The 19,093-nt window shown below is 40.9% G+C and overlaps 1 protein-coding gene across 16 annotated transcripts in view; it reads right to left on the bottom strand.

Moving 5' to 3' along the window:
- DTNA (dystrobrevin alpha) overlaps nucleotides 1-19,093 on the bottom strand; it is a gene marked incomplete at its 3' end in the record, with an annotated part of 181,353 nt that overhangs the window by 75,027 nt on the left and 87,233 nt on the right. For all 16 annotated transcript variants that reach the window (XM_084210490.1, XM_084210489.1, XM_084210486.1 and 13 more), the window contains one exon: nucleotides 17,933-18,013. In XM_084210490.1, coding sequence (XP_084066616.1) covers nucleotides 17,933-18,013 — 81 coding nt within the window. The remainder of the gene's footprint in view (nucleotides 1-17,932; nucleotides 18,014-19,093) is intronic.

A 19,093-nucleotide genomic window follows, 5' to 3' on the forward strand; every position in this document is an offset into this window, starting at 1 on the left:
TACACTCCAAACAGCAAATGTTATTTCCTTCAATGGACTTCTTCAACTGTTAAAGCAACATTTGGAGAGTGCCTGTTGCCAGTGCACTGAGACAGAACTGATCAGTCTCTCCCTGCAGGATGCAAGGGGGATGAAGATGGCTGGCTCAGTTTGAAAGGAGTTTTGTATTTTCCTCACACTAAAAAGTTTTCAGATGCCTTGATGTTTTACATCCTGCTCTTGTGCCTTTACCTGTATTCAAAATACCTTTTCCTTTTACATTTTACTACTTTTATAATCAAAGTGAGCAATTAGTAGTTACAGCGCAGAATTCCATCACTGCCAACAGGTCTATCTGTGGAAGAGATGTACCTTGGATACATTCAGAGAAAACACAATTTAGCAATCTTAGGCTACTTAGTATACGCACATATGTCAGTTTTACTGATCTTGAGCCTCCCTCTTTCCTTCAGGCATTTTCTAGGCTCTTCATTCTTCATCTTCAAAAAACCAATGTACTTTTAATTTTTTGTAACTAGTAACTTGAATTTATTTGCAATAGGTAATTTTCTGTTTTGTAGATACAGTATCTTAACAGGCAAAATGAAAGAGAAGAGATGGACTACATTCCTTTTTTTCAACTCAAAACAAAGAAATTAATATTTACTTATGCAGTAGAAAATGAATTTTTCTCTCCATCATGCAATTTATAATTATGGAAAGGCTCTGAGATATAGATAATCTTGGATATACCACTAATCTCAAAGGAGGCAGATTACTTCAAACGTTAGTTGTCAAGAAATGATGTTGCCCTAAGCAAATACAAAAGAGAAAAAACTGTAGCAAAGTTTATCTTCTAAGTAGTAAAAAAAATTTAAAAATTTAAAAACAGTCTGTGTGCTTAAGCTTTCCTACCATTAAATGGATCTACTTATACAAAAATCCTCATCTGCCCTATTTAATTTTTTTGTATTACATCCTAATGATGAACTTTACAAAGTTACCTCTCCATTTATTACTAAATGAACATGGGAGAGGAGATTACATTTAATCAAATACAGGAAGTGACTAAATCAGGTCTTTAACAATCAATTCAAATTTATTTAACATATAGTAGGTCTAAATAAATATAAGTGAAACATGTCCAAGTGATAGTTAGGACCAAAAATTCTTCTTGATATAATTTCCTTTGTTGGTGAATACAAGCAGAAATTTTAAATTAAATATTGGTTTAAATTCTTTTCCAAAATTTTACTATACATTTCATGAAGATTTTAGTCCAGCAAAACTCTTCCACACATGCTTGAGTTTAAGCATACTTGTACTGTCATTTGAAATCAATGGCACTTGACTGTATGTCAGGTATTTCAGGTGGATTCCACTAAAATGAAATGCTTCCTTGTCTAGCAATGCTAAGAATACTATAGAATATGCTAGATGATTCTTCTTTTTTTTTCATCAGAATCTATGAACCCATCACAAATTAGGGCATTGGGGCCATTTGTCAGCGTCATTGCTAAGAAGGCCTGGAAAGTTATTCACATTTTCTGTTTGGATCCCTCTCTCCTGCTGCCAAGCAGGTAACAGAGGACTGACTGAGGCATATTTTTCCTCTAAACCACACCTGCTGGTGGCCAAGCTGCCCCTCAAATCAGCCAGCTGTAGTGTGATCCCTGAAAGCTTTGCCTGCACATCCCACTACTGCAGATCCAAGTGCCAGCGATGAAGGCTTGCAGTTTCTTACACTGTCTGGATACCAAACCACATGAAAAAGAAAATGTAGCAGGGTGTTGCTTCTGCTCAGTTCTAAAATGAGGTACTTTTTGGCAGGATACATCTGGTGACAGCTGTCACTCTACAGAGTCTGGCACACCCAGACTGCTCATGGCCCAAATATCTGATACTAAGAAGAAACTCCTCACTGTAAGGTTGGTGAAGTACTGGAACAGGCTGCCCAGAGAAGCTGTGGATGACCCATCCCTGGAAGTGTTCAAGGCCAGGATGGGGATGGGTCATCCCCATGGATGGGGCTTTGAGCAACCTGGTCTAGAGAAAGGCATCTCTGCCCATGGAAGGGGTTAGAACTAGATGATCTTTAAAGTCCCTTTCAGCCCAAGACATTTTATAATTCTATGATCCAATGCAAGGGAGTAAAGAACATGAAGCCACACTCTTCTCAGGGATAGGACAGTGAAAGGACTGAGGGAAACAGGCACAAATTAAAATACAGGAAAGCATTTAAACATAAGAAAAAGATTTTTCCTGTGAGGATTTTAGAACGGTGTGATATTGCCTACAAAGACTGTGGATTATATCCTTGAAAATAATCAAACCTGAACAGGACAAAACCCTGAGCAATCTCTCCAGATGTCCCTGCCAACTTCATTGATTCTGTGATGTCCCTGTTTGATCATGAACCTATACTGCAAAACCACAGTAACTCTTACTGGAAAGGAGTCAGTGCTGCCTCACTGACTTTTCTCTAAAATCATTACTTAAGTAAGCTGTGCTCCAAGGGCCTTCTCTAGCACATGTGGTAAATAAAAAACCACAGAACCTACCCTGAGGCCTCTAGATTGCTTGAGAAAGAGTCCTCCACATCCTCAAGAGGTTTTGTGTGAGGTGTGCTGCGGGCCTTCACAGCACTGTGCGTGCTCAGGTATTCCCTTTAGCTTTCCCCTGAAGATGGAGGCATTTCAAAGGGAGGTTCCATTTAATCCTCTGTCAGACGCATGCATTCCTCCTCCTCCTCACCCTTCTGCCTGTGCTGTGAGACTGCACACCTGTGTGGTATGCACTGGCTCAGCAGGAAGCTGGAATAAGGCTGTCCACCTCTACCTGCCCATCCCATTGGTGAGGAGGAGTGCCCAGGTTAGGAACCAAACATTTAGACCAGGCAACAGAAGCAGCTTTTTCCTGAACCAGCGTGCACATGGAGTAAGTCAGCTGCATTTGGACTCTCGGGATTCACACAGATCACCTGTCCCAGTGATGCCATATGGGACAAGCAATGTCCCAGCCTTCAGGAGCTGGCTTGTCTGTGCATATGCCAGCCAGCTGCACAGAAGACATTGCTGAGTGGGTGTCAAACCCGGCTGCTGGTTGTTTGGAAATCTGCAGGACACAATGTGTACAACTGAGGCGCTGAAAATTTAGAGACAGTTTTAAAGGTTCCCCTGTCTGCATGCTTGGAGTGGCATCCTATTATATTCTACCTGTATTGTGCCCAGGAGGCAAAACAAGTTATCCTAAAACCTCCTGGGATTCTGATCACTACAAAACTTTGAGCAAGTGTTAATAATGAGGAATAATCAATAGGCTAACAATACACTGAAATGTGGTCTTTTCACTTTCAATACGGTACCTGACAAATCCACCAAGGTGTACGAGTGTGTAAAGATCTCCAGTAAAATTTTTCTTTTATACAGTAATTTAATTTACAACAGAAGTTCCTTCTTCCCCTGCTGTCAGCTCCTGACCATCTTGTCTTACCTCTATTTAACCTAAGACTGAGGAGCTGTCTGTGGGTGGCAAAAGCCATCAGTCTCTCCAAGGAGCAGCACTAATGACAGTCAATTCTGCAAAAGGGAACAGTGGGTGATCCACCCTGAGCGCTGGGCTGGGAAACTGTTGTCATCCACTTGTCACCCAGATGCTGGAAAAGTGTTTCCTTTTTTTAAAAGGTGCTTTGAAATAATTTGTTTGAAATGGTGAACGAAGTATGACATGTAAAAAATGAAATAATAAAAATATAACTCTAAGCTTCTTAGTATTTTGATGCCAACTAGGAAAGAATTAAAACTCTGCCCTGTTGCTAAGAAGTCAACAATGGCTTAAATCCACTGATTACATATAATTTTCTTATTTTAAGAGTTAAAGATATTCATGAATTAAAGACCAATGTACAAAGAGCAGACCTATTGCTACATGTACTCCATAGTCAGAAATTTTCTATCACCTGAAGACAATGGTATTTCTAGACTGTGTGTCTCTATTATTCTTGTGATCCCACTACAGAACTACTTTAATGAGAAAGGTTTTATTAGAGGCACTGTGTGATCAGGTCTCAGTCTGACTTATTAGTTCCTACAGAAGGGCTTTGCAAGTGTCAGCTCTCAAATAGCCAAAGAACTCACGAGGTAACAAGACTTGATCAACAGATATGTACAATACACAACACCTTTCTCATTTCTCTTAAAAAAGGTCAGCTTGCCTTATATCTGAGTTGTCAGGTCAGTTTGTAAATATAGATCTGGTCAACCTGACAGTGAATACAGCAACTGAATCACGGAGTCTTTCAAAAAATGTTTCCAGAGTGTTGGAATTCAAGACATCCCTCTAGCTGTCCTAGATTGCCAAGACCCCAGCCAAGAAGCCCAGAGACCCTAACACAGAGCCCAAGACGCCTGTAGTTTTAATTATGACCCATAGAGCAAATTACCAACCTTATATGAAGATCTGCAAGCCACGAAAGTATAAGTAAAATAATAACTAGTTTGTCATGAAGTTAAAAATAGATTTTTGAAAGTTTTTAGAATAAGAGTTCAGAAGGTAAGATGGAGGGATCTGGGCGTGTCCTGCCTTTCTCCTTCTTCTTCTTAGCCTCCACCTTCTGCTGTGATGTTGGCACTTTTGGATTGGTTTAGAGTAGAAGCTCACTGTCTAACATAGGTGATGTTGTGAACAAGTTCACAGGCCAATACTGCTAGAGTTGTTAAGCTCAGTTTAAAACTGTAACAAGTTGTGTTATTTAAATTGTTGTTAAACCTTTAAGTTACCCTTTTTGTCTTACCCTGTATTTGTACCCTTCTTCCGTCATACTCTGTATTTGTATCCCTTTCGGGTACCACTTCCCCTGCTCCCAGAAGGACTTGCACCCAGGCTGAATTTTAATGAGAGGCTGATGGTACTATATGAACCCTCTCAAAAACAACAAAGCAACATATAAACTGACTTTAACCCAGCAGAACCACATGAGATCACCCACCAGCGACCAGAGCTGGATTCTGTCCTGTCACCATAATTTAAATGGCACCCAGATTAGATGACACCCCTAGACTATGAGCCAACAGGGTCTTCCTAAGGACTCCCGTGAGGATGGAAGCCCCAGCTCTGCTGAGAGACAAAGCTGCACTCCTCCTCCTCAGCGTCGTTCTGTGGGAGCAGTGGCGGTGTGCGCAACCCCTCGAGTTCCCCACCCCGAGCTGTTTTTAATAAAGGCCTTCTTAAAGGAGCTGGTCTCCTGGCCCTGCTTTCTACAGGTGATAGGTATTGGAAAGTAATTGTAAATATTGTACACGCAGTTTTTAGTATAAAAAAATAACACCGCCCCAGAAGCAAGCAGAGTGCCTCTGACTGTCCTGCTGAGCAGACCTCAGCAAGCCAAGAGAAAGAATTTCATAGATAAGATACAATAAACAACCTTGAGAACTGAAGAGCCCTGACTCCTTCGACCGCCGGGCTGGGAAAAGAGACTTTCTAACTTATCTCGGGGTCACTCTGACCAGCCAGAGTCCCGACACCAGAGGAGAAGCAGAGGCACGCGTGAGCCCTCCCGGAGTGCCCGAGGCCCGGAGGCGGCAGGCCCGGCGGTGCGCGGAGGGCGGGAGCGCCGGCCGAGCCCGCGCCAGCCGGCGGGACGGGACACGGCGCACACGCTCCCGGCGGGGCCGCCACAGGATGGCACTCCCGGGCGTCTTTTAAACGCGGCACGCTGGCTCCAGCCTTTTAACTCTCTGCTGGCACAGCGTCAGGCGAGCTAGCGCGGATCGGAGGCGGTGCATGCCCGCCGCTGTCTCCCGAAAATGGCCTTGTCTCTGTGTTCAGCGGGATCAGGAGGAGGAGCGCGGAGATGCGGCTGTGTGCGTGTCCTGCACGGGCGAGCACAGGCACACAGCGCCAGAGCCGTGCGGGGGAAAAGGCAGAATGTCTTCATGGTGGATGCCCTTATTACAGTGATAACATCTTCTCCAGCAGTATGCTTCTTCAAATGCCGAGTCTGACTTACACCACATCTTTCTTTCTTCAATAGTTTCCTTTTTCCCTCTGATACAATCGCTGCCAGCTCCATCCAGCCCCCCCCGCAAAACACTTCCCATGCCACAGGGGGACTGCAGCTTGCTTGGCACTGTTACCAGCCAAAAGCAACCATAGAGGGAGTGCAAATGTTAACAAATTGGGTTATTTACGGTTTTCATTAATTTTGAAGCAGTGCACGTTACCAGCTTAAGGATACAGGGTGTTATCCCCAATCTCATATTAACTGCTGTTTCCTTTAAAAAATAAAAAATAGCTTGTGATGATAAGGGAAAATGTGATTTAACAGTTCTTTACAACAATTTCTTACCTAACAGCTATAGAAAACAAGTTGAGATTACATTATCAACCTTCAAGGTTCAGTCATATCACAAAGGTCAATGAAAAAGAATGAGCACCTATTATACATTTAGAACTGCTTGAAAACAAAAGCCCTCCTTGGCATATATCCTGTTTTTCAGAGTGTGATCCATGGTTACGTTGTTTTCTGTAATATAATTTTAAAAAATCATTTAGGGTTGGCCAGACTGTAAACAGCAACAAGGTACAGAATATTAACGAAAGATGAATTGTGCACCTTCTTAAATATAAAAGATGTGGTATTTTACATATATGCAAATTCTTAACCTTATTCTATTAATTTAAATATTTTCTTATGTAATGTGGACTGAATCTGACCCATAACATTTTCATCTATTAAGAATAATTAGAGAGTTCTTAAGCTGAACTTAATGCCTGGGTAAACAGTCTGATACCACAACTGCATTTTTCATCCCCAGAGCAGAAGAGACATACTAAAGACTAATGCCATATGCTTCCCTCTTCTGAAGAGTTTGGTTCAGTCCAGAGGGTTCCTGGGACAAAATCCCAGTACCAGCTTCAGCTGTTGAGAGTGAGAGCACTGCTATGCATCAGGACTTTCATGTGACACACAAGACTTTGGAGAAAAAGCATCTTATGTCTGAAGTCATAAGGACATTTCAGACTGATCTTATTTAACCTTTTGCTGAGATTGGTAATCAAGTTATTAATTAGTGTCATAGGTTCCAGCTTTCATAGGTATTTAATCATGTATTACATTTGAGAACAACGCAATTTATTTGCCCCAAAATCTTCTGGAATATGAGCTACAAGCAGCTTGGAAAGAGGCAAAGATGGATCCTGGTATCTGGAATATCCATTTCTGGGGTATCAATTTCATTTGAATAGGCAGCCTCTTATACAGAGAGACTATCCAGAATATTTGACTAAACTCTTTTTTGCGTTCACACCATCCTTCCAGTTTTTCTCTCCTGACATTACTCACATTCAAAGCAATGTCTTCTGCCAGAGTGGGTCAGTGATCCATTTCCCCAGCTGATTCATTCCCTCAGCAACCACGACTCCCAAACCAGAAGGCAACTGCAGTGTCTCCCCTTTAAATACCATGCTCTAAAACTTCCCATCTCTTGAGAAAATAAGGACTAGGCCAAGGAGAAAAGTAACAGCTGATACAAACATAGCTCAACAATCAGCCACACTGAGAAAGGCAACATGACTGCAGAATGTGAAATGGCAGATAAATGAGATTTAGGTGAAGTTTCGCACATCCATCCTTCCCCCTGTGTGTGCCAGGAGCTCTTTAATGATGTTGTCAGGGCCCCTAGATGGAGTAAGAGTCTCGATGTACATGGCCACTTATCTGTCATCCTGTATTTTACACACTCAGTCCTTAAAGACATCCTGCAAATCCAAGACAGAATAAAAGAGTTTCAAGGCAAAATAGAGATGAATGAACTGTGGAAAATTAAACTTGGGGAAGATCAGGACCTTTACAAGAGATGCAGTATGATACTAGTGTCAACTTCATTTATCAGAAATTGAGTTCAACCTCCTCAAACAATACACACTGAGAGACTGATTCATTCTTTCCTTTGTGCCATAGTGATGTCAATGAGTTCAAAAGAGTTACTTTCAATTTACTCCCTGTCAGGAAAGGAGACATCCATCTATCCATCCACATGGACCAAAGAAAAGGCAGAGCTGACAGAGAACTTCTGTGGAATTAGCCTACACTTTTCTCGGTTAAAGGGCCAAACACTCTGCTAGAAAACCTCTGCAAAAATAATATCACAAATACAACTCAGTCTGAATTCAGACTAGGTGTGCCTTGATTCAGGACAAGGAAAAAGGCCTCTGTAAAGCCATTGTATATAAGAAACATTAATGTCAGGAAGCTGCATATTCATTGTATAGAGACCCAGAACTGTATTAATAACAATACCCACTGAGGACATTATATTGTGCAGTCTCTTCACACTTATGAAAGCAGGAAATTATTTTATAGCCAACATATTCTGTTTTCATAATTTGTCCTAGCGTACCAGATACTTGCTGTATGAAATCTTCCACTAAGACTTAATGAAAATAAAACTAGATGCAGTAAAATATGATATAGTGGCTAAGTTAAAGCTTCTCTCTGAATATTCTGGGTGTTAAGAAGGTGATCTATACTACTGGAGTTACACAAACTTTTAATGTAACTGAAAATAAATAAGCATGCAAAAAAAACCCAACCCACTCACTGGGAATTACAGGAGGAGAGAATTATAAAAAAGTGACATCAGGTCCCACATTCTGATTTTCCTTCTGGGGTCTGTTTGCTTCTGAAGAATCCCATAATTGCTAAGAACGTTCACCACTGTCTGTGGCTGGCTTCCCAGTGGGCTGGCTCCACAGTGGGCTTATTTGTAAAAGTTACTGGAGACAGGAATGAGGAATGGCTGGAGACAGATCAGACTTTCTGTGTCAGGTTGTGATGGAGACCACTGTTTAGGCAGGAAGATGGTGCAGACTGTGTGGTTAAGGTGGAGGAAAGCTGTGTAGTACCTACTCGTTCCCCTGAGCTGACTGATGGCTTAAAAACCAGGGACAGGGTGAAAAATCAGCAAAATTCCTAACTTGGCAGATGCAACGGAGAAGAAGTTCAAAAACATGAGGAGTACAAAACAAAACCCTTCAATTTATTTATTGGAAGGGTTGCTAAGCATTGGAACAGGTTGCCCAAGGAGTTAGCTGATGGAGTCACCATCCCTGGGGGTGTTCAGGAAATACCTGGATGTGGTACTTAAGTGCTTTGGTCTAGTTGACAAGATGGTGGTGGGTCAAAGGTTAGACTTGTTCCTGGAGATGTTTTCCAACCTAAATAATTCTGTGATTCTGTGAATGCACTGCTACAACACACATATTGGGCAAAACAGTCCCGCTTATCCTGTCAGGAATCTGCAAGTACATAAAGACTGTCCCTTAGTCTCTACAGAAAACATGTATGTATGGACTGAGGTATGTATGACTCCTCAAGAATAAATGCTTTGAGTCCAGAATGGAGACACAGGGCTTCAAGATGAAGGTCCTTAGGAACAAAGGACCACAATCACCAAACTCACTGATAACTGCTCCAAAGATGACTTGTCAATTCTTTCCCCCCTTGCCACATAAACAGGATGTCATAGAGAAAAAACCCCGAGAGAATGACCTGTACATGACAGTCACACTGCTAAATGCACTCTGACACATTATGGAGGCTCTCATGTTACATCAGGGCAGACCCAGCAAAAGACCCAAACAGGACAGATCAGAACAGCCCAAGGAAAGGGAGCAAAGGCTCAAGTGTATGAGACGGTTTGCCTGAAAAAAGGTTCTTGGAACCCAAGAGAATAACAGGAAAAGAGAGAGCAGACAAGGGAGTAAGGGTTGCAGAGAAGTCAGACATAAAGCAAATGCCACAGATAATGACATGAAGCTGAAGAAGGGACAGGGAAATAGTGGAGGAGACTTAAAACACAGCTACAGATTGAGGGGAAAAACATGAGGGTGAAAGAAAAAAAGCTCTCACACAAAGAATTAGAAGATACAGTGATTCTGGGATCACCAAGGTATTGGTTTGTTTCCACTAAACAGTATGTCTACATAGATTTTGCAATTTTTAGACTGTCTACAAGATTACCAAGATAATAATAGTAATAATAATAATTAATAACAATTTTTCTTTTTTTGGGAAGTATTTATTAAGAGGACCAATGTGAAATAGGATACAAAAACTTTCTGGCTTGGGGAAACTAAGCCAAAGGCTGCCAGACAAAGGTGAGTGATGCCTGTTACCAGAAGCAGATGTTCAGAGACACGAATGGGGAACAGAACAGACTGTCCAACCTTACACGTTCATCAGGAAAGCCATCAGAAATAGCACAGTGAATGGCAGTCTTCACAGAGTTCAGGAAGTCAGTAAGAAGAGATTTTCAGCTATGATCCAATTACAAAAGCTGTCTGCATTCAAGCAGAGCTGTGCCACCTGTGTAGCAGAGGGCAGCATGTAGGTATACTTGTGACGTGACCCAGGCCACGTGTCTGTCAACTTCTGACTCAAAGAAAGCCAAATCAGTCATTTTCCTCTTTAAAGGACAAAATAATATTAGCTGACAATCTTCTGCAACTCCTGCTTTCAACAGGAGCCACTCAGAATCATGGGTATGTTTGAAAAATCAATCTCTAAGCAACTGGAAATGTAAGAGTTTTAAGGTAGATATCCTTGTTTCACTCCTTTTGACATTAAAATTAATTCCAAATATCCACTAATAGTTCTTGTCTCAGTCTTGGATGAGACAGACTTGCAGCGGCAGCCTTTAAGAGCAAATACTCAGGGACATCGGAGATAACACAACCCTCTTATATAACAAGAGTACACTTCATGCTAACACTGAAGAAAAGGCTGAGCAGCAGTCCCTCAATGAACATGCCAAATATACAGGTTATATGCCAGCTCTCTAACAGCTATTATGATTGTCAAGCATATTAATAAACTTTTACAGTTGAAAGGAAAAGAAAATCTGAACCTATTTTCAGGATATTGTGCTCTGAGTGAACACTTACAGACTAAGGATTTGTCTGCAGGGAATATGCTAAATCAAGCCCTTTTGAACTTTTGATTAAATAATTGATGCATAATGCAGAATGTATAATATATGCATCCTTTTTCCATAGTTGCCTGGAAACCCATATGGAACAGTACTAGCAATTCCAGAAGCATTTAAGTCGTTGGTGAAGACAAAGGAACAAAAAAGTTTTAAAAATCATTAACTCATCTCTCTTTCCATTCTTCAAATACTGCAGGATACCAGAATTAGTAACTTACACAATGGTATCATGACTCTTGAAACACAGAGTGGCTTTTTTTTAAAAGCTGTATCTCTTGGAGCCATGTGAATAACGTTACTCACTGTAAGGGAACTTGTAAGACTCAGCTTTAATTAAAATAGAAAACAAAGAACACAACTAATATTTCCAGTCTCTACCTTTATGTAGCAGTAATAAGCAGATCATAGAATATACAAGGTGGTCAACAATGAAGAATAAAAATAGGAATGCAAAATGATAATTTTCTTTCCAAATGATAGGATTTTAAGCAAATCTCATAAAAGACTGATCACTCAGGGTTTAGAAGAATATGAGACTTCCCATGATCACAAATTCAAGAGGCAGATTGCTTCAAATTGCAGCCAAGCAGACCTTTTGCACTTCTCAAGTAGGCAACACTGCTTGTCATTCAGTTTGATTGCTCTGTGACCCAGCCTGAAACTATCTTGTGCTTTATTGCATCCAAGATGAAATGAAAAACAGGATAAAACCCAACAATGTGAATACAGCACTAACCATGGAAACTACAGTGATGAAGGACTAAATTATTTAATCCAAACAATTCTGTAATCATCATATTTTGAAGTCTCTGTTTCTGATGGTCATCCTGAGTAAAAGAAAAAGAAGGGCAAGCACAGAATTGCATGGGCTGTACAGTTCTTGAGATGTGAAAGGCAGGACAGTGACAGTGAATACATCCTGCCATGGCAGGGATCTTCACAGGATTCTTGTGCCTTTGCACATTTGTTGTGCACATTTGAGAAAATCAATACTCACTGGGTCAAAGGATGAATGTCTTCATACTATATTGGCAAGAGGTCATGTTTGAGTAAAGAGAGATAGTTACATGGTCCTAAATCGATCAACATGTAAATATGAAGGATTTGATGGTTAAACCTCTACAGGACAGACTGGAACACTTGTGAGTGTCCTCTAGCTTTGTGTTTAGGGAACTCTTTTGGATGTGTAAACTTGGTGCAGATTTTCTCATGCAGAAGAAAGTTGAACCTGGATGTCCTGTTAACTTCCTCAGCCACTGGATAACACAAAGGTCACACACCATTTTCAGTGAAATCAAGACTTACTTATCCTTTCCTTTTACTACAACTACCAGATAATGTGACTTTTCATTTTGTGGTGAATGGGATGGGATAAAATGATACATTAAGTGTCAGGCCAGCATAGAAAAAATACAGTCAAACCCCAAGCTCTAGCAATTTTATTTAGGTTAAATCAAATAATTTTTAAAAATTGCTTGCTGTTATGATGGGGGCCCATAGCTCATACAGGCTGATCTCATCATTTCATACCCAGATAGTCAGTTTCTAGGACAAACCCATTTTCAGCAGCTTGCTGTAGCGTTACAGGAGGTCTAAGAGTACAGACAGAAAAGAGCTTTAAGAAAAGCACCTAAAAATAATGTAATTACAGTAACTGTCATTCATTTTCACTAGGAAATTATTACATTTCAGGAGGGGAGGAATTATCCTAACTTAAATGTAAAAAGGCAGATCAGATCAGGGAAGCACCCAAAAGCTGGTATAGAGATTAAGCTGACAAGCGTACATGCCTCAGCTGGACTACACAAGCCCAGAGGAAGCAGAACCAAGGGAAGGTGGAGGTGGAGGTGGAGGTGGAGGTGGAGGTGGAGGTGGAGGTGGAGGTGGAGGTGGAGGAGACTGCCTTGGACATACATAAGGTTTCCATCACAGTCATGGCAGCTGCGCTCCCTACGAATAGAAAACAAACTCTGTACTACAACCTGGATAGGCCAAAAAAATTAAACAACAACAACAAAAATCATTCCCACTGACCAATATTAAAGGGAGAAACAAAGACACCAACACCCTAAGGTGTTGAGATTAAACTGCCAGGAAAACAAGCTCCCTTTTTGTCTGCTTTAATTAAGCCACATGTTACCATCACCAGCACAGCTTTTGATTCACACTTTCAACTGTCGATGATTTATTCTGATCTAAAGAAATCAGCAAAATCTGCTTTTGCTGTCACAGTCACAGAATGATCTCACAACACATTTAGGATAGTTCATCAAGGACAGCAGTAGTTTTCCAGCCATACAGTTCTGTATTAGTGAGTGATATTTAATGGTATAATGGTTTTGATTATGATAAGTTGTTATGTCCTACTCCTGGTTGTCACCATAGTCCAGAGGGAATTTGCATGTGAACATGGTATTTCATCTCAGCATATTAATAAACTGAGAAAGAAGTATTAAAATAAATCAATGGCACAGTGATCCCTGGGAAAAATGATGAATTGTGGGTTTGGTGGTTCCAGATACTGTTGAATGTCAAGAGATAGGTCTAACTGCTGTCATTGGTCCTTCATCCTTGCTTTAGGAAAGCCTAAGATGCTTCTATGCCTGCATGCCATGGATAAGCAGCAGCAAATCAACCATGCCAAGACAGGATTTTCCTGCAGTAAGGGGTGCTGAGCAGGAGTTATGTTTGCTGAGATGTACTCAGGAGCTCCAAAACCTGCTGCAATGCACTTGCAGTGAAGTAAAGGACAATATTCTCCTGTTTGACTTGGTGAGAGCAACATTGGTTCATAGGGTTTTCAAGTTTTGTGACTGTTTCAGACCTCATGGTGCTCACCTGTAGTTTTTCCATCTCCCTTCTTGACTCTTGCAGTGTGCACTATCTAGGACCACCTTTGAAGCACAATTAGAAAATCTATATGGTAAAGTCAGGTATTGCCATTTGGTATATTTTGTACAATACAGACTGGAATAAACATGCAGCATGTTTCATCAGGTTCCTGTACCTGCTTCCTAGTTGCTTTTATTACCCCAAATAATAAAATTTAACCTCAAATTATTAGGATGCTGCTATTTCCAAGACTATATCCAAAACCATCCACCAGTAAAACAGCCACAGTCAGCTCATACACTCCTGGCTTTACATCGTGGGATTTAAAGATGACATAATCACCAACAATATGTTCTCCAAGGTCCATCTGTCCACAAGTCTTCACATTCATTTGGAATATTCATGTCCAAATCTCAGTATTTTCTCCAGAATTTAGTATTTATTTGATTTTTTTTCTTTTTTTTCCCCAAAAAAGGCATCTGTGTCTTGTGCTGGTATATATAACTAAGGGAAGACTATTGCTATTGCAACAGGTCTATTGCTACAGAAATTCTGCAAAGCAATCAGCAAGTAGTCTGCAATTATCTCTTTCTATTCCCACCAAATCCTCAAAAGTACCTACATTACCTACAGAGTTTCTCTTTTTATTATTTCCAATTTTAGAAATTGTCAGCAGAAATAAAAAGTATAAAATTAGTTTATATTCATGGTGAATTAACAAGGTTTCCGAGTTTTTAGGATTTCTGCATTCAGAATTTTGCATGTCTCCTGCTTTTGGGATTTTTGTAACACATTGCATCCCACATCTGGGCACTTACCAGATACAGAGCTGTGGCAACAATAATTTATAAACATTTTTATGATTTATTTGCAGTGTTAACTTAGGTAAAGAGGAACGCTTAAATTTGCAGGAATTTTTCTTTGAAAGATAACATCAGAGTTTTTTCAAATTTATCTACTTTTTTTATGAGTGCTTAAGAAGAATTTTTTCTTTTCTGAAGAATAAATCTGGACTAGATTAAATTCCATCCTGTTTGACAAATAACTGAAATGACTGATAATGATTTTTTCACACTTAGATGATTGTATTTGAACTGTCACTTTAAAATGCTCAAAGACATTTTTGTAAAAGAAGTACTTTCTACAAACAGAGTATTTTCCCAAAGTTGTATAGAATTGTCAGAACTACATATAGTTGCAATTTTGAAGACTGTTGGCTAAATATCTGCAGAGAAATCTTCTTCTTATGAAAATGAAATAATTTTACAAAGCAAATTCTTTGATCAACAGTGGTAGTACTCAAGGTGCAACATATGTAGTGATATTCTGGTAAAAGGTGGTAAATAGTCATGTTGTCTCTTATTTTTACCCAGATAATTTACCTAGTTTCAGGAGAAACTCTGTAAGAGAGAATGGCTCTCAGAATATGATTTTTGCCCATTGCACACTGCCTACTTAGCCAGTAAAACCCAGCCTGCTGCTGAAGGTTTTAGCAAAAAAACTGCTTTTGTACTGAGAGAATTCTCAAAGGGAGGCCAGGAGATGAACCTGTGTCTGTGTCTGCATTAAAGGCAGCAGAAACAAACAGTGCACTGTGTGTGATAAGTGTAGCTGCCTGTTAAATGATATCCCATGACTGCCTATGCTAATGGGCACCTCCGGGTAAAAAAGATGGTGCTAATAAAGCCTCTGCTCTGCCTTCCTTGGAACAAACACTTCTGGCACTCAAAGCAGCTCTCTGCTTCCATCCTCATACACCTTCAGTCTGTAGCCAAGAGCAGCTCTCAGCCATTTATTAAATTAGCTCTTTAAAAGAACCCCTCAAATACAGTCTTTCCAAGCAATTTTTCCCTAGTAAGTCTGGGCCAGTGTGCCAGGGCAGGGCAGGAGGGCACAGCTGAAAGACAACAAGGATGGCTTGAGTGACAGGAGGTGCTATGCACTGGGAGTGGAGCAGAACTGTCTTTTGAGCTTTTTTCTTGTTATATTCTACCCTAAATGAAGCAGCACAGATGTAGCAGAAAGGTTTTTTTTCCCCATGACCCCTTTTTCTTTTTTGTCTCATTACTGCTGGGTGGTGCATAATGACAGTATCTGTAGGGAGGAAAAAACCCCAAAACAGTAGCTGATATGAGCCAGAAGTCTGATATTCACCATTTCAAGGGCAGTGCTCAGTTGGTGGCTCTGTGTTTAGCTGCTCTTTCTTGGGCAGCCATTGCTTGAATACCTGCCAGGTGAACGAATGACTTCTTTTCCCATTGATAAGAGAAACTCATCTGGGAGAGCATCAGTCTACTTGAAACAATGAGAAGAAAACTATACTTGATGGTGAAAAGACACACACAATCCAGCCTGTTCCAGAGCAGCAGGCATTATTTCTTAAGTTGCACAGAACCTAATATTGAGCATGACATTATAAGTTTCTCCTTTTACTTCTTTTTCCTTAAGAAGAGAGTGATACAGTATAAATCTTTAAACAAGATCAGCAAATTACTCCTCCTAGGTTATCAATGGAGACCAGAAGCTAAGTCCCATCCAAGAGCTACTTGGCACAAGCTGGCAAACTGCAGGGCATCTGCACTAATTCTCTATGAGGAGAACCAACAGTTCCACAAAAGCAGATCACAGTTCATAAATAAGAGGCACAAAATTAAAATTAACAACCAATATATTTTCAGCCAGACAGGCACTCCCAGCAATGAGGCTATTGTTAGCCCTTGGGGTTTTTTTTTCATTTGCTTTGCATGCAGTTGCATACATACTTTGCTATCACCGTCCATTTAATTGGATACTTTTGTCACCTCAGACTACTGTATTGTGTAACCATGAAAATGAAGTGAAAATGTCATCCTCTTAAACATAAGATTTCAAAAAACCCCATCTGAATGGAACATAATAGTGTCTTTCAACACATTTGCTCCTGAATGGGAGAAGCCAGCTGCTGGGCAGGTACTAAACCCCCCCGGGTTTTGTGTCTGGCAGACTGCTTATAATGTGATACCAAACCTTCAATTCATACTTCAGCTAAGGACATATTAAAAATATGAGAAGTGTGCTACAAAAGTGATTAAATGATCAGCTCCATGGCTAATAACGCAATAAATACTCTTCAAAACATTTTCCATTACAAGTTGGCCTCTCCAGTATGTTTGGATAGCATAAGATAAACATTCCTGTAACACAGACAGATGTAACCCCAAAAACTAGGAACTTAACAGGGTGGTAAATTTCTATCTCCAGTGAGCATTTTTTAACATACTTACCACTGTGTGCAGCACAAGCATAGGCAGGTTGTCATTCCAGTCTGTATGTGAGGACTAAAACCCACTTGTTTTCTCTGCGTTGGTCCTCTCCCTACTACTACTGCTGGCAAGAGTGCCCGTGGTTAGGGTGTTTTTTTAAGTTGGTATGGAAAGGTCCAGTAAGGCACAAATACCCAAATCTGCCCTTCTAAGTATTTGCAGACTATTTTGGATGGAGAAGAAAGGATACGCTCCATTACAGATTTTATATCTATTTCGCCTTTAAAGCTCACAGCACGTGACTGTGCTAATAGAAAATTCAGCTGTAAAGGGAAAAAGACTGAATCTCAGAAGAGAAGTTAAAAAAGGTCACTAATCAAGTGGGAAATTTCCTAATAAAACCTAGAGGGATTAAGACAGATATGCAGAGATTACAAGCAGGTTCAGTCTCTCAGAAGAGCTACGTTTAGCTGGCCTTCTGGAAATAGAGGGGTCTGACCAACACTGCACTTTGCTGCACCCTAAATAGAAGAGGACTAAAAGCAGCATTTTTTCTCACAGAGCTGCTATAAAAGCATTTAATTTGCAGGGCTCTGCTGAAACTCACAAATGCTATTTCACAAGAACATTGGAGAATGCAGTTAACATACTTATTAATTAAAGCTGTGGCCTGCATCCTGTCCCACCCTTCTGTGAGTGAATCACTGGCATATTTGAGGCAAGTTCCTTACATAAACAGGTTAATATTTGAAATCTGCCCTGGCACTCTGATTAGTCCTTTGCAATGCCACATCACACAGCCCCGGTTCGTCAGCGGTGCAAAGGACAGACCGCAGAGTGCAGTGGAAAGCTTGTAACAATGGTAGGTGAAAGAAGTGTTGGCATACTTACAGTTGCATTTCTTCTGAACAAATCGAAGCTTGCATGCTGTTCGGTAGGTGGACAAACGGATGCGATCCAGATCCTGAGCCCCTAGTGGAAGAGAATAACGGTGGCATTTGTATGGAATCTGACCTGTGCATCCCTTTGCTGGCAGGGAAGCCAGGGAACAAAGAGGACACACGAGCTGCCTCGGTTTAACAATTTTCAAGGCTCTCCCCTTTGCAGAGAGAGTAGAGAGGAGTGAGGAGTAACAAGGGGAATGTCAGGAGCTACAGTGTTAAAAGAATTTTAGAAAGGAAGGCAAGGAATAGTCAGCCCACTGTGTCTGTCACTTTGAAGAACAATCTGGTCAAGCTGCAGGCTAAAAGACACACTGGCCAGGCTCCAACAGCAGGGAAAACCTCAGTCGAATTTTAATATTCAGCAAAAAAAAGCTCATAACAAATATCTTTAGCTGACATGGCTGACATGCCACACCAGGGCAAGGTATTGCTAGCAAACCAAATCAGAAAATTTACTGTGCTGTACCATAAAGACTTATGGCAATCTGCAGAAGGGGGCAATGACGAGGGGTGTGCAGCCTTTCTCCACTTTGTGTATGTATGTTCCCTGCAATGGAGACCTCTGAGAGTCAGCTCTGTGCTCCACACAAAGCTTGGCCCTGGCTGCTGCAAGGTAAAGATCCAGTAACATTTCCAAGGCAGCTGTCCAAGAGAAGGGAACAAACTAAGTGGCAGCTACCTCACAAACAAGGACAGGACACAGGGGCCAGCATGGGGGCAGAACCTGGCACAGTGTCCAACAAACTCATCCAAACAAGGTACAGTCAGGATGTAAGAGGAGCGGAATACAGCCCTGCTTCTACACAAGCTTCCTAAATGCTTTAAGATTTCTCAGCTGAACTGCTGAACATATGGCCATGTTGGCATCTGTAGCAGGATACTCTAAGTGGAGGTAAAACAGCTCAAATTTTCTCCCATTTGCATAAGTTATCAGTGATGGATGGAGAAGGTGGATCATGTTGCTTCAGATGTTCAGGAATGCTGAGACCAGCCTGACTCCACAAGCCCAAAGCTAAACCTTCTGGGGACATGAAAAACAGTCTTGCCTGACAGAAATCAGCACTGGTGAGGATGTGGCACACAAGGTTCTGATAAAGGAAGCAACAAG

Source organism: Fringilla coelebs, assembly GCF_963513975.1.
Source record: "Fringilla coelebs genome assembly, chromosome: 1".
Classification (NCBI taxonomy): domain Eukaryota; kingdom Metazoa; phylum Chordata; class Aves; order Passeriformes; family Fringillidae; genus Fringilla; species Fringilla coelebs.